Here is a 15,282-nt window from a genome sequence, read left to right as displayed (position 1 = left end):
TGGCCTCTCTTATGAGAAGTTTGCGTTTTGCGACGGTATATGTCACCACCAACCAATAGGGTGCCTCCTTTTTTTCCTTCCTCCATGAGTGCCTCGATGCCGACTAATAAAGACTGGTGTTGAGCCCATGGTTACCGCCAACTCAAGAGCGAAGTGGCATATTCCCCTCAAAGGAGGTCCTCCAGCCAACGGCGTCGACCGATTTTCATGACACAGTGGTTAATCCGATTAAACCACGATTATTCCACTTTCATACAGCTGTCACTCTCTGCTGTTTCGAGCTAGCAGGTCCAAAGGGATAGATAAGAGGAAGAGAAGGGAATCGGCCTAGGGGCAGAACCGGTCGACGCCATTGGCTGGGGGGCCATTGAGGGCATTTGTCGCTTCGTTTAAGCACTGCTTCGCGCTTCTCGACCCTTCCTTTTCCACTCCTTTTCCTTCTTTTATTTTTCTGCACATGGCCGAGCACGCTCACATGTTTCAAAGGGTATGGTTAGAACATCATCGCCATCAGACTTTTGTTGCAGTTTTTGGAAAGCTTGCTACTGTTATCCCAGATGTCGCCTTCGGTACGAATTAGTATGAACGGGAAGAAAATTTTCGTATTTTTGTAAGGAAAGCACCTAGATAGCCCATACATATATCGAGCATACGCTTCGTTAAAGGAAATAATTTTATTTGACTCGAAGTTTCGATCGGAGGACCGATCCTTTTCAAGAGTGATTTGTCTTCACTGGGTTTTCTCTTTTTATAGATTTTTGCATCGGGCGAGAGAGTTGTCGAAATGCCTCCTCTCTGAACTGTCGTAAACCGGTTCCGCCGCCGCTTTCACCGTGCTAGCGCGAGGTGCTCACGACCATGTAGTGAACAATATGACAGCGCCCAGGGAGCCCTTGCAGGTGAGCGTGAAATGGATAGAGAGTACAGAAGTAACAAACACAAGTAAAAATAAAGACATAAGCATGGATAGGAAAAAGGGGAGTGGGACCCGCACGAAAAAAATGGAAAGTGCGCGCTCTCTAGTGGAGGGCCCCGGAATAATTTCGACCACATCGCACAGCACACGGGCGCCTTTTGCGTTTCGTCTAAGCGCGGCCGCCGCGGCCGGGTTCGAACCTGAGAACTCCGCGGCGAGAACTCCATTTCTTTTTTTTTTTTACTTTGTAAGCCTCAGACCAAATATGCATAGTGCAACCCCTTCAATCAAATGTCTGGTTTTTAAGAGCTTGGTAAGGCCCATTCTCCAATATGGAAAAATTGTTTGGGACCCCCACACTGCATTCAATTGCTCTAAGTTGGAAAGAATTCAGCGTCTCGGAGCTAGGTTTATATTTAATAGGTACCGACATTCTGATTGCCCAACGTCTTTGTGTAAACGTGCTGCTTTGGAAGCGCTCGAGTTTAGAACCAAATGTGACAGGCTCAAGTTTCTTTTCCAGATGATTAATCGCAGCTTGAAAATAAACCATTCAAAGTACTTTGAAATTAAAACTGGAGAAATATCACGCCATCGTCACAGCTTGTACATACCAATGCCCACAGTCCGAAATGATTGCTTTAAATTTAGTTTTTTCCCAAGAACCATTAAGGAATGGAATATGCTACCAAACTCCATTGTCACCTCACAATCACTTAGGGAATTTTTAGATAAGCTGCATGATGTTTTATCGTCTACATGAAATATATGCCAGTGTTCTATTTTTGTATAAGTGATGAACGCTTTATGTACCGAATTTTGTGCCTTTTCAATGCTTGTGTTTTTGCTATTTTTTATACCTCATTATCCACTCCTGTTATAGCCCGTGATCTGGGCTGTCAGTATAAATAAATGAAATGAAAAATAAAGGTGACGCACTCTTCCACACGAGGGTCAATGGGGTCATTAGCGCCGGCAGCATCAAATGAATCAGCTGACGCAGTCATTTTCTTTGGAGGGGCAACGCTATAACAAGCCGTAGTTGTGAAGACGTGCTAGTGAAATATGACACGGACACTGCTCTTTATTTGTCTATTTTGTCAGTTTTCATTTAGTTTTTATTTCTCACAATGCCTTCTTTCAAGCAAGTCGAAGGAGCGTTTTAAAAATCCACGATTTGGTGAAGGACAGAGACTGCGATGATGAAATTGTATCAATGTTTCGAAATCTAACACAGCTGAACAAATTGCAATGTTCACTGCCAGCCAAGAGCGCTGCAGTTTTTTAAATAACCGCCTGACTTGTATTGCATTGCATTCCGACGCCTTTGAAGGCAGTAAAGAAAGAATCATTCAGTGATCAAAGGGTAGCACGCGCGGCTCACGACTTAGGCAGCAGCGATTCGAGTCCCAACTCGACCGTTTTAGTTTTCAGCGCATTTGCTTTTTATTCTTCAGAAGCACTACGTGACGTGATATTTGGCACTTGTGCAGGTGGAGCACAGGTAACCAGCCCAGTATTGGAAATGGATGAATTCACTGTGGTCCTTTGTAGGACAACTTTGTAGGATTACGTGTGCTGCTTGGGTTCTCGGCGAGAAGAGTGATCTGACCATTTTCTTTAAAAATTTCACATCTGTCTACTTATGGACAATCCCGTGAGGCTCCTCCACGAGGTACTCTGCAGTTTGCACATTTGGGCGCTGAAACTTTGCATGCAGGTCCGTTGTGGTCTCCATCACAACGCAGGTAGGTCTTCTTGCTCGTGCATGCAGCGGTCACGTGTCCCAGCTTCTGATATTTTCGGCACTGCAGTGGGCGGGGTACAGAAGGGCGCACCGGATGCCTCACAAATCCTACTTTCACGCGCGATGGCAAACTGGTGTCTTCAAACACTAGTATCACACACTTCGATTATCCAAACCGGTGAATGTCAGTGATCCATATCTCTTAGCTCGATGTCTACATCAGAAATCACTCCCGCATTAGCAGTAAGCCGGTGTGCAAAGAACAAGTGAACACGCACGTTGCCAAGCTCTGACACAACCGTCAACTTGTCCAGGGTGGCCCGGTCTCGGTACCCACCAGTAGGTCCGAAATTGTTCTGGGACTCTGAGCTTATGGAGAGATCACGCTGTCTCTGCACATTCCCGCAGCTTTGTCAGGTTGCTGTCGTCACCGGTTGCTGCAAGCAAGTCTTTCAAGCAGTGCTCGGAGGCTGAAATGCAATCAAGAATATTGACTTGAAATTGCTCGTGTTCTTCCATGCATGCTTTACTGGGAAAACGCGATAAAACAACTGCGATGAACAGTTCTTTGCCAGGTTTATAAGTCACGATGATGGGATAACGTTGTAACGTTAGTCGCATGCGTTGTAAGCGTAGCGGGCACTGGCGAAGTGGTTTACTGAATATCCAGAGAGCGATGGTCTTCCTCAACTGTTACTGCATGCTGTCCAAATAGATAATCACGAAATTTGTTGCAGCCGTGCACTATCGCGAGAGTTTCCTTTTCTATTTGAGCATATATTTGTTGGGAATCTGCGAGTGACCGCAACGAAAACACAACGGGGTGCGCATCTTGCATCAGAACGGCGCCTACCCCGAACTGACTTGCGTCAACTATAAGGTCAAAATAACGGAGGTTCGCGGCTCTTATCAGAGCCTCGCGCAACTTTTCGAAGCTTTCTTGCTACTTTTCTGTCCCTACCCATGCGATTTCTTTGCGCAGCAAGGACGCGGTAGAGGGGCGGTCACTACAGACATGTTGGGGATGAAACGTTGCACAAAGTTTATTGTGCTCCTAAAAACTTGCAGTTCCTTACTATTCTTTAGTGCTGGTATTTCCAGAATATCTTGTACGCGCTGTGGATCTACTCGCAGGCCGTCTGCCGTGAGCACGTGTCCCACGTAGTGTACTTCAGTCTGGAAAAATGAACATTTCTTCAAGTTCAGTTTCAGGTTATGTTCGCGACAGCGTGTTAAAAGGATCTGCAAGTGGTAGTCGTGCTCTTCTTTTGTCTTGCCCCATAACAGGATGTCATCCACTACCACTGCAACGTTTGGCAAACCTTCTAGCAAGCGATGCATCGCTGCCGAAACACTTCCGGGGCTGAGGAAATTCCGAAAGGCATGCAGGAAGCGATAGCGTCCGTAAGGTGTGTGCTCATTGTGCAGAGCTTCGAACTTGCGTCAGCTAGTCCGATTTGTCAGAATCCTGGCGCTGCGTCTAGAGGTGTAAAGATCTTTGCTCCGGCAAGCCTAGGCACAACATCTTCAAGGGTCGGCATGGGGTAGTTCTCTCGTAGCAAAGCTTTGTTAAGTGCTATGGGGTCTAGGCAGATGCGTACTTTTTCTTTCTTAACTACCGTGAGCATATGACTGGACCGTTCTGTTGGCTCATTAACCTTGGATATAACGCCTTGTTCTTCAATACGCTGGAGCTCCTCTGACTTTTTCTCGGAGGGCCACCGGAACTCTCCTCGCCGGCACGACCACTCCCACGGATCCGGGCTTTAGCTTCATCGTGTACTGAATGTCGTAACTGCTCCAGTCCACTGAAAACACCTTCAAGCGATTGTGCTGCTGGGTGAAACGGGTCTCCGTGCACATTTTGCACGCGACAAATAAAACCCAGGCGTTCAGCTACTGATGCACTGAGAGTCACGGGCACGTTTTGGTCGACCGCGAAAAACGTCTCTTCGTGTACTTTGCTGTTAGCGCGCAAATGCAGCCTAATTTTTGTTTTGGCCAGAGTTTTGGGGCCGAAGAACACCGTTATCGTTACGCGACATTCTTGGTGCGGTTTTCTCGGCAGTTTGACGACATCCTTGCTCGTTAGCTCCTGTGTCCAGCTTGCATGTGTATGAGCGTCCTTCGATGTAAACTGTCGCGCTCCAATGGTCTGAGGCTAGAGCACCGACGGTCAAAGTTTTCAAAATGAAATCGCCGTCATCCTCGCCTCGCAGTTCGTGCAGTTCCTTCTTCGAACCTGTGTTATGACGGGGCGCCAGTGCTTTACATGCTCGGGCGAAGTGATTGCGCCCACCGCACTTCGTGCACACCTTCCCTTGAGCCGAGTACGTTACGCCACGGTGAGTGAAATAACCAAAACGACTACAAGGCTGTTTTCACGGCCCGACTGCATGGACTATACTGCGTCGCCTGCTGTTTCGGGGCATTCACTTATTTTCTTATATTGCTCCTTTCAAGCTTTTTCTGGGCTCGGCATATTGTGACTGCCTTCTCATACGATGAGTTTTCGGCAATAAGCTTTTGCTGCAAACCTTTGTCTTGCACTCCCAGGATAATCCGGCTGTGGATCAAGCGGTCTTCCAAGTCTCCGAACTCGCAGTTTTTTGCTAGGAGCTTTAGGTCTGTCAGCTAGTCGTTAAAAGGTTCCCCTTGCTTTTGGTCTCTTCATCCGAAGCGGATCTCATGAAATGTCAGATTCGTCGATGGTTTCTAGAATTCCTCAAACTTTTCAAGCAAAATGTCGACGTTGTTCTTGTCCTCTTCCTTGTCGAATTCGAAAGTGCTATAAGTTTTCCTGCTGTCTTCTTCAATCTTTACAAGTAACGTCGCTGCTTGCACTTCTTTAGGCTGTTTACTTAACTGGATGGCCGTGGAAAATAACATGGACTCACTTTTCTATATTTTCCAAGCAGTATGCGTCGTCCGAGGTACCCAATGGTTTCGGGGCCGGGAGCAGCGTCGATGGGGCGGACTTAGTGAATGGGCCCCGCTGCTACCATGTGCACAGCCCCGCATCGGGTGATGAACAACGTTTATTCCCGGTAAGGTGGCATTATATACAGTGTGCTGACGTATTGGTCAGGCGCAAATTAGGCTGGAGCGAGTGACGTCAGACTTGCTCAGCTTACCCACACCCTGCCCGCACTCTTTCGAGGTCTTACAGAGCTTCCTTTTCAGGCGCCGACTCACCATCACGGTGTAGCCAGCACCGTATTCCATGTCATCCGTGTAGGAGAAACTGTATGACCCCGGTAGCTCCAATGGGACATCCACGCTGGAACCACGTTGACTAGCTGGGTCAACACTGCCATCCACGGTAGGCAGCAGAGATGGCGGGCCATCCGCCATCGCCTTGGACGGCGAGGTCGCCAGAAAGACGACAGAAACACAATATAAATAGAAACAAGCAGAGAGCAAGAAAAGCTGCAGTTGCCGGGGTTGTGCAAAATTCTCTTGCCCAAACTACCGACCTATTTGGGCTCATTTACCGACCGCAAGGTAGCTTATGCCAGACTGTGTTTCTTTTTTAATATAAGTAATTGAACGTTGGAGCTTGCCTGGATTGTCCGGAATCGGCGGATAGCTGCAATAGACTTCGAGCAGAATTTTCGTCGAGGCGAGCGGAGCAGAAGAGTTAGTTTAGTTTAGTTTATGGGGTTTGACGTCCCAAAGCGACTAAGGCTATGAGAGACGCCGTAGTGGAGGGCTCCGGAAATTTGGACCACCTGGGGATCTTTAACGTGCACTGACATCGCACAGTACACGGGCCTCTAGAATTTCTCCTCCAAAGAAATTCTAGCCGCCGCGGCCGGGATCGAACCCGCGTCTTTCGGGACAGCAGCCGAGCGCCGTAACCGCTGAGCCACCGCGGCGGCCGGAGCAGAAGATTTGACAGACTGCGCCATCAGGGTACTGCGAGACATGGCGTTACAAAACGTCGAAGCTGAGTTAATAACTGGAGGAGACCCTCAAGCTCCGCTTTAGAGGTATGGCACGATAGCATAATGCGTTAACTGCCACATATGCAGGCCATTTTCTGCTTCATACCTGGGAGTCCTGATACCCCTCCTGGCGGACGCGACAGTGCCCTTCGAAGGCAGGTGCTCCCTGCGGTGGGCCTTGTGCGGCCCAGGTTGCGCTTCCCGAGCGACCAATCATCGATTTAACTGCTACCTGCCACAGTGGGCAGTTTTCTCACAATCTGGTGGGAAGGTTTCGATGACGCCACAAGGTCACGTTACCTATAGATGACCCACCTGGCTCCTAGGTTGCTTTCTGGGCACCATGACTGCTAGTCACGTTCGTGATTTTTTCCTCACAACGCCGACACCACCGGATTTTCTGGGTAGCAGGGCCTTTACGCTATCCCGTTAAAAGGGATCAGGACCTCTCACTTCGTCACCATAATCAATCTTAGTAGGTCCACTGCAGGACGAAGGCCTCTTCCATAGCTCTCCTATTCACCCTGTCCTGCTAATCCCCCTGGAAAGGAAGCTGGATCGAGGCATCCTAAATCGGCTAATCCACTCGCTTCAACGAAACTCCTGCGCGCAGGCGACTGCAGTTTTTCTTCGATTCCGGGTAATACAGGGAAGTTACGATGCTAAATTATTTATCGAAAACGCAGATAATCATAAGCTACCTTGTGGTCAGTAGTGGAGCTCCAATAGCACAGTAGTTTACGCAGGGAAAAAATTTTACAACCTGGACAAATAAGTACGGAACACCCTGTATAAGCGCTGTGTTGTCCGTTCCCTCCTTTCCTCTGCTCTCTTCTTTGGCCTTGGGCCTTGCGCTGTTTCAATTATACCATGCATAACCAACTCGCCCATCAGTTCATGCTTTCAAACCCTGTATATGGCTCTGGTCTACCATACTATCGGCGCCAGAAAAAAAAATGCGCTAGTATTGTTTGTTCGCGTTCATAACAAGCCCTGGGATAGACTAATGTCAAAAATGAGGGTCGTTGTCCAATATCGAGTTGCTGGTATAAGTGATCACTTCGATACAAGCAAGTTCTTTCCATAGCCGCTTTGCTGCTGCTGCCTGCATGGTGCACCTCGCCTGGCGTCTGCTAGCTCCGCTGCTCGGGGCATTGCAGAAATAGAGCACATACTGATTTTATTACGAGACCGGGTTCACAGTAAAGCGATGACGGCAGTAGTACCTTTATTACAGCTTTGGACAGTTCCGAAGCGCTCTCCACTGCGGCATCGATGTGAAATCGGCTAGGTTTAGTTATGACCAGGCAGCCGGGGAGCAGCGCAGACTTCTGTGCAGACAGTTGTCGTTACTTGAATATAGCACGTAGCCTTTCTGATAGCGTGGCTATTTTGTCTTCTCTGGCGCGAACGCGAACTGCACCGAGCCAAGCAGCGAGCATAGGCGATAACGGCTGTGGGCGGCGCTTCAGACGAACGGCGAGCCGATGCCTGCCGTTATGTGTGTCCCTCCTTGCTGTGGGGCGACACTTTGCAAGCGACGACCTGTGCGGCGAGCCGGCCGAGTTTCGGCACACATGTTTCCAAGCTGTGTTGCCGTCGGTACAGTTGCCTTGCTTTACCGTCGCAGTTACCGTATTTACAGCACGACCAAGGTAGATATACCATGGTAGCGAAGGCTCCATAGACGCCCATTGGTCAAAAAAATGGCGGCTCATGGGGCACCCCAGCGCCTCCATTTCGGGGGGCAACCTACGTATGAGTGACGTTGAATGACGTCACTCATAGGTATGTTTTTCGCGCGAATTATAAATCAGTTTGTTTGTAGTTTTTTTTGTAGATCTCGCATCTGGCACGGCGTCTTCTCCAGGCTGAGGTTGCGGCAGAACTGCATCCACGTTTCGCACCTGGACATGATGCAGCGTGCATGTTATACAACTGCACCCAAATGAATAACATAAACTCCAAACGTCAATACGCCATGATTCCTTTCACCTAAATGCAGTACATTATATTTTAACTGTGGCAGTAAATGCTCGCGCCAAGACTCCGCGCCTCAGAGTGCGGTTACGCTCGCCTGATTCCACTCGGCTAGCTTCTTTTCTATGCTCAAGGAGTGACGAGAGCGAAGCAGCGAAATGAGTTTAAAACTACATTGACGGTCATGTATATGTAGAACGGCAATGACTACTGCTGACCGAATTCAGTTAAGGCACCGTCAAGGCGGCGCACATACACGTGGTTGAGTTTCGACTTCACGGTGTTGGAAAACCCATTAATGTCATGCTGAGAGCTGTTAGGCAGCACAGTTGGTTTTAAATAGGCCCTGCGGTCAGCAGAAGGCACGAAGTTGCTCCTGAGAGCTCGGTATCAAGTTCACGTTGGTGACAGCCGGCTGCACGAAACTAACTATAAATAAGACAAATGGTGGGCCTTTTTCGAACACCTTAGGACTGCAAGTGCGTGCCCTGCGGTTTACTTAAATATCTCCGATAACATGAAGCCAAGTACGCATGAAACGGTTACAGCTACGAAACACGCGAAAAGTTCGACAAAAGCACATCTAGAGCAGACGACAATGGCAAGAGCTCACCTGTGAAAGTACAGGCAGGTACAGTGGTGAGCAGCCTTGTCTAGAGCGCTTGAGCAGTGCGCACTTGGTAACAAAAACCGAAATTAGAGAGCAGCCCCTCATTACAGGGCAAAGTTTTCGTGCCTGCTTTGTTTACGAGGCTATCTGGCGCTACTTCCGTGCAAGCGTTGCAGCTGGACCCTAGAGGCTGCCGCAAAATTGGATTTGTTTGCAAGGAAGTGCACCGCCCGAGCGCTCTAGACAAGGCTGCTCACCACTGTACAGTGGGAAGCGGTGTAGTAAGACACCGACGGTACAGTCCACGCTGGCGCAATGTGCCACGGAGCAAAATTTCTTCACATGCCGCGAGCTCATCTTGAAATGAAGAGCTAAAGGATTCAAACGAACACTGTGCGAGCGTGACACAACGACGGGAAAGGTTTCGCACTGGCCGTACACCGAAGGAAACGATAGAACCAATAAAACTGCTGCAGTGGTGCGGCGGGGTGCAAATCTAACCAAATGGTGACAGAGAAGCGACGAGCAAGGACGACAAAAACTTCTCAAAGAGGCCATTTCGAGACCGGCGAGCTTAATTTACACGCTTTCCCAGGCGCGCCATTGCAGACAGCCGGAGATAAGAAACCACTTCGTAAGCTCCTGCGGCCACTGTGGCCGGTACAAACGTTGGGTGAGGTGCGTTTCCGCAGTCAACGCAAAGAGTCATGGGAAAATCGTCTGCTAGCTACTTGCGGTCCCAAATTGTCCAACAGATTGCATGTTTCGCCCTATTCACCGCGTAAGTTGACATCGTTTATGCGATAAATAACTCTTGGTACTAGTCACTGATTGCACTGAAGCATCGAAAGAGAAATTCACCTCCGCCTCATGCGCAGTCTGCAAGTTGATTCGCCTTGTAGCCTGCCGCAGTTGCGATTTTAGGGTGACGAAAGGAGCCTGGTACATAACGCACTTTTCGCTCTAATATGGTATGTTGCGCAGCGCAGGGCTAATCACACATGCGATTGAAGTAAGTAACGTGGTGACCTTGACTTCATGCAGCGTATTTCCAACGGATCACTGAAAGCAGTAAGTACTCGATAAAATATTTCTGCTCCAGAACACGCGGGCAAGCCATTTCATTTTATTCACGTAGCTCCGTACAACACAGCGTGGCATATGTAATCTATCGCCTCTACTCTCCTTTGCGGCGTGTCCCTGCGTGTTCTCACATGAAATGCCACCTGCCCTGCATCTGGAATAATAAAAAGGCGACAAGGCGACTTATCACTGCACCATGCGATGTGCTGAGACGCGCGCAGTGGCATATATGGGTCGTCTGCTAGCACACTGGCGGTTATATGTACACGCTGTCAGGAAAATACCGGCATCGTCTAATCAGCTGCACAGATTGCAGTTTATCAAAGCGCGACAAAAAACGGCTGTATAATGACTTATGCGCTAAACATGTCGAAACGCACACGAAATCATCTTCAGCGCATATGCACAACAGACATGGACTATACGGAGGCCGGCATATATCAACCATGAAAAAAATACGCTTACCTCTCTAGATTGTCCATTTCATCGCTCAGGTCATGCAGATACGTAGTACGGGCTTCTCTTTCGATGCTTCAGTGCAATCAGTGACTAGTACCAAGAGTTATTTATCGCATAAACGATGTCAACTTACGCGGTGAATAGGGCGAAACATGCAATCAGTTGAGCAATTTGGAACCGGAAGTAGCTAGCAGACGATTTTCCCATGACTCTTTGCGTTGACTGCGGAAACGCACCTCACCCATAGAGCCTGCGAAGTCGCGCTGAAAATGCACTGCACGCTCCTAAATAGAGGGCGCAACAAGAGCGTTGCAAAAAATCACAAAATTCGGCGTAATGTTTTGCTGAAATAATTTACCTATTTTATAAAACGTGACATCAAAATATTCATTTTTTTTGTTGTTTTATAGCATTTTTATTTGTACTTTTGAATTTTTTTAACATAAGTGTTTTGGTTCCTAAAGTGGCGGTGCTGCAGTCGCGCTAAACCGTTTTGGGGCCCAGCCTGGCCCACGTGGCCTGGCCCAGCCTTCGCCACCATTCTGCATCCGCCTTGGACATCGAAGCATCGAAGTAAGCAATCATGGCGGAGCTGCGGTTGGCTCGTTATTTGCAGGAGGAAGAAAAGACAGTCCTGGCGGCCATACAGACTCTCAGAGACGTAGCCAGCAAGCTGAAGGTCGAAGAGATGAATCTGCTATGTGCGCTTCGGGAACAGGAGATGAAAGGTGCTACTGCGGGACAGGCAAACGATTCAAAGGTAAGGCTGCATTCAGTGTCTTTGTGTTAGTATTCAACTTGAGTTTCATGCAGGTTACTCCTGCGGTGGCTGAGACGCATGCTACACCGGACACGAAGGGAGCAAGGCGGCGTCGACAGAGAAGGAAGCCTTAAACTCTAAGATGACCGCGTTTTAATTGTGAATCGAACCTGCAATGAGTTTTGCTCTTGCCTTTGTAGTGAGGTCGCAAGCGGCGCGTCCGAGCAACGCCGCAGGCGGGACGAACTGCGTAATGAGTGATGAAGATGGCGAAGGAACAGTTCGGAATCGTTTATCGCAGCTCACTTGGAATACGTTGCGTGTGTAATAAAGCAATTTCATGCCCGAAGCACTCATTCGTTTGTCATTCGGTCGAACGCAGTTGACTGGAGTAGTCGCGTTCGTTGGTCAACACGCACGCGATGTTCGCGTCGCCGTGTCGCTCGACGCCGTGTCGCGTCAACTGCCATTGGCAATCATGAGAGTGCTGTTTTGAAGCTACGAACGAAAGCCATTGGCGTGCGCAGGTGAGCTATTTTTTTCATGTGCTCGCGAGCCAACGACACGGGACTGTATGTCTACGTCTCGCGCTTGTTGTTCCGCTTCACTGTGGACACTGCAAGTTGAAGAGGTGTGAGGAGATAATATAAAGCCAGTACTAAAGAAGCGGCGGCCTATGGGGAAACGGAAATCTCTATTGTTACGTATGCAGGACACGAACGGCGAAATTGTGCCGGCGTGCACAGTGGCGTTCTTAGATGCGCATACAGCGTGTACCCATTGTGCACATGAAATACTGCACACCGCAATATGCACACTGCAGAACACATGATTACAGCCGCGGTACTTTCAAAGTGTGCCTTCAGTATCTCTACACGTTTTACGCGACAGCTCGGTCGAAGAGCCGTCGGCGTAGTAGTCAGCACCGTGCGTTAGATAAATCGTCTCGTGCTAACCGTTTGCCGCAGGATGTTCCGGATGGTGCCATACGATTCAGCGTTCGTGCAGCATAAGCTACTTGTTAAAACCAGCTCGCGGCTGGGATTCGAACCGGTGACGTATGATCGGAGGCTGCATCATGCGCGGTTCGGGTGTCCACCAAGACGAGTGAGACTATTGCTGCGTCATTTCCTTTCCTCAAAAAAAAAAAAATTGACGGGGGCTTAGCTTTGGTTAAGCCAATACCTCCTAGAAAGGCTTCTTTCTAGGAGGTATTGGTTAAGCCAGGTAGGTTGCAAAAGCAAAAGCGCAGCGCCTCCAAGTGAAGGAACGCAGTGCGCCGCGTCTACAGGTCACGCGTGGCTACCGGTTGCCGCTGCGCGACGACTGAAAGCGTCTTAGTGCGCCGCGTCTACAGGTCACGCGTGGCTACCGGCCGCCGCTGCGCGACGACTGAAAGCGTCTTGGAACGCAGTGCGCCGCGTCTACAGGTCACGCGTGGCTACCGGCCGCCGCTGCGCGACGACTGAAAGCGTCTTGGAACGCAGTGCGCCGCGTCTACAGGTCACGCGTGGCTACCGGCCGCCGCTGCGCGACGACTCAAAGCGTATTTGGTATTTTTTTATATTTCATGCGAAGCATACTAAAATAGCCCAGCCCAGCTCCTCGAGCGCGGCAGTGTCGTTACCATTGACCTTTCGTGACCTCCATGTCATACCACGTGATGCGTGACGTCACAGCAGATGAAAAACGGGGGCCCAACTCGCGTGACCAAGGATGACCACGTGGTGCGTGACGTCACAGCAGATGAGAAACGGGGGCCCAGCGCGCGCCGTCGCGCGAGGCGTCGCGACCAAGGAGGACCACGTGATGCGTGACGTAACGACATAGGAGAAACGGGGCCCCAGCCTAGGAGGTATTGCCCCAGCTCGCGCCGTCGCGCGAGGCGTCGCGACCAATGTGTTTCCTGCTTCTGCCGCTAGGTGCGCTGTAGTGAACACGTGATGCTGGAGCGGCGGTATACAAGGGGGTGCGCCTGCCTCTGCTAGGCGTACACGGGATAGAGATGCCTCCTGGAGACGGGGCTGCTCGTTGGAATGAGAAGCAAAAGTTGCGGCGTGCTACAGAGACTGATGAAGAGCGTGAAGAACGTCTAGCCAAGCGGCGTGCTCGATATGCAACTCGGCGACAATATGCTTCGCATCTGACTAGGCTTAACCTAAGCTAGGCCTCAGCCATTTTTGTTTTTGATGTTGTTGCGATGAGAGAAAGAAAACAAAATTGCGGGGGCTTAGCTTTGGTTAAGCCTGGTAGGTTGCGAAAGCAAAAGCGCAGCGCCTCCAAATGAAGGAACGCATTGCAGGTCACGCGTGGCTACCGGCCGCCGCTGCGCGAAGACTCAAAGCGTCTTCGGTAATTTTTTTTTATATTTTAAGGCGAAAGCCTTTAATGCCTCATACTGTCGTTAGCAGACGCGTCGGCAGGAGTGTCGACAGACGCGTCGTCAGTCGTGTCGACAGACGCGTCGGCAGGAGTGTCGACAGACGCGTCAGCAGCCGTGTCGACAGACGCGTCGGCAGATTCGTCCGCCTTTCGGCGTCACTGCTTAAAAGGCTCAAGGTTCCAGCATGAATAAAGGCGCATCTAGTGAATGCATGGGCTGCATAAATAAAATAAAAGGAGTAAAGTCAGGAAAAGGAAAACAAAAATAAAAACAAGAAAGTAAACAAGAATAAAAACAAAATAAAAATAAGATGTGCAAATAAAAATAAAAAATAAAATTAAGTAAAGGAGCAAAAAATAAAAAAAAACAATATGAAAAAAATAAATAAAAACAAACAGTGGCCAGGAAACGCTTTCGCCTTGCAGCACTTTAGAGAGCCAGAGTGCCCCCTGAATTTTTGTTTTTGATGTTGCGACTGGGAGAAAGAGAACATAATCTACAGCTGTTAAGCAAACAAGGGAAGGAGAATGAGGGGCTCGTTATAAATATGAGGGAAGCCAACAGCCACAGAAACCAAGGAGCACAGGGGATTTTTTTTTTTTTGTGGTTTTGGTCAAGTAAGAATATCACTGAATATGTTGTCGCTTAAAGCTAATTGATTAGAAAAGCAGAAGAAAAACAACCACATGCCGCCGGTGAGATCCGAACCCACGACCTCCGAATTACGCATCCGGTGCTCTACCTCTGAGCTACGGCGACGGCTGTCAAACCTTCTACTTTCGGGGGTATTTATGTATACAAATAACCTAACCTTGAGAGTGTTCGTCAGCGCCACCCACGTTCGTAAGCGGAGGTCGTGGGTTCGGATCCCACCGGCGGCATGTGGTTGTTTTTCTTCTGCTTTTGTAATCAATTAGCTTTAAGCGACAACATATTCAGTAATATTCTTACTTGACCAACACCACAAAAAAAAATTAAAAAATCCCCTGTGCTCCTTGGTTTCTGTGGCTGTTGGCTTCTCTCATATTTATAACGAGCCCCTCATTCTCCTTCCCTTGTTTGCTTAATTGCTTAGCGAAGGCCTCGGTTCTGGCAGCCTTGACGCCATAGGAAGCATAAGAGGGTTCTCACACAGCTTCCACCCTCGCCGTTCGATGGCGTTCTACGTCACACCAGCGGTAACTCAGGACGTTCCACGTCCGCCGCTTACGAACGTGGGTGGCGTTGCCGAACACTATCAAGGTTAGGTTATCTGTAAACATAGATACCCCCGAAAGCAGAAGGTTTGACAGCCGTCGCTGTAGCTCAGAGGTAGAGCACCGGACGCGTAATTCGGAGGTCGTGGGTTCGGATCCCACCGGCGGCATGTGGTTGTTTTTTCTTCTGCTTTTCTAATC

General features: G+C 49.2%; 1 protein-coding gene across 1 annotated transcript; it reads left to right on the top strand.

Annotated features, from left to right (window-relative positions):
* The first annotated feature begins 11,239 nt into the window (after positions 1–11,239).
* On the top strand, positions 11,240–11,854 carry LOC149364805 (uncharacterized). The gene is made up of 2 exons (XM_089574745.1): positions 11,240–11,502; positions 11,556–11,854. The coding sequence occupies exons 1-2, from the start codon at positions 11,326–11,328 to the stop codon at positions 11,634–11,636; spliced, it is 258 nt and encodes an 85-aa protein (XP_089430871.1). The 5' UTR covers positions 11,240–11,325; the 3' UTR covers positions 11,637–11,854.
* Positions 11,855–15,282: the final 3,428 nt, after the last annotated feature.

Source organism: Amblyomma mixtum, chromosome 2 (genome assembly GCF_055824585.1).
Source record: "Amblyomma mixtum isolate Tamu chromosome 2, ASM5582458v1, whole genome shotgun sequence".
NCBI classification, from domain to species: Eukaryota; Metazoa; Arthropoda; class Arachnida; order Ixodida; family Ixodidae; genus Amblyomma; species Amblyomma mixtum.
Note: the sequence above shows the minus strand (reverse complement) of the source record. Positions and strands in the feature narration are given on the sequence as shown.

What these genes read in the sequence shown, in the direction of transcription:
- LOC149364805 (XM_089574745.1), top strand. Translation starts at nt 11,326, where the DNA reads ATGGCGGAGCTGCGGTTGGCTCGTTATTTGCAGGAGGAAGAAAAGACA. An exon ending in GACAGGCAAACGATTCAAAG is followed by an intron (nt 11,503 to 11,555) that starts GTAAGGCTGCAT and finishes AGTTTCATGCAG; the next exon opens with GTTACTCCTGCGGTGGCTGA.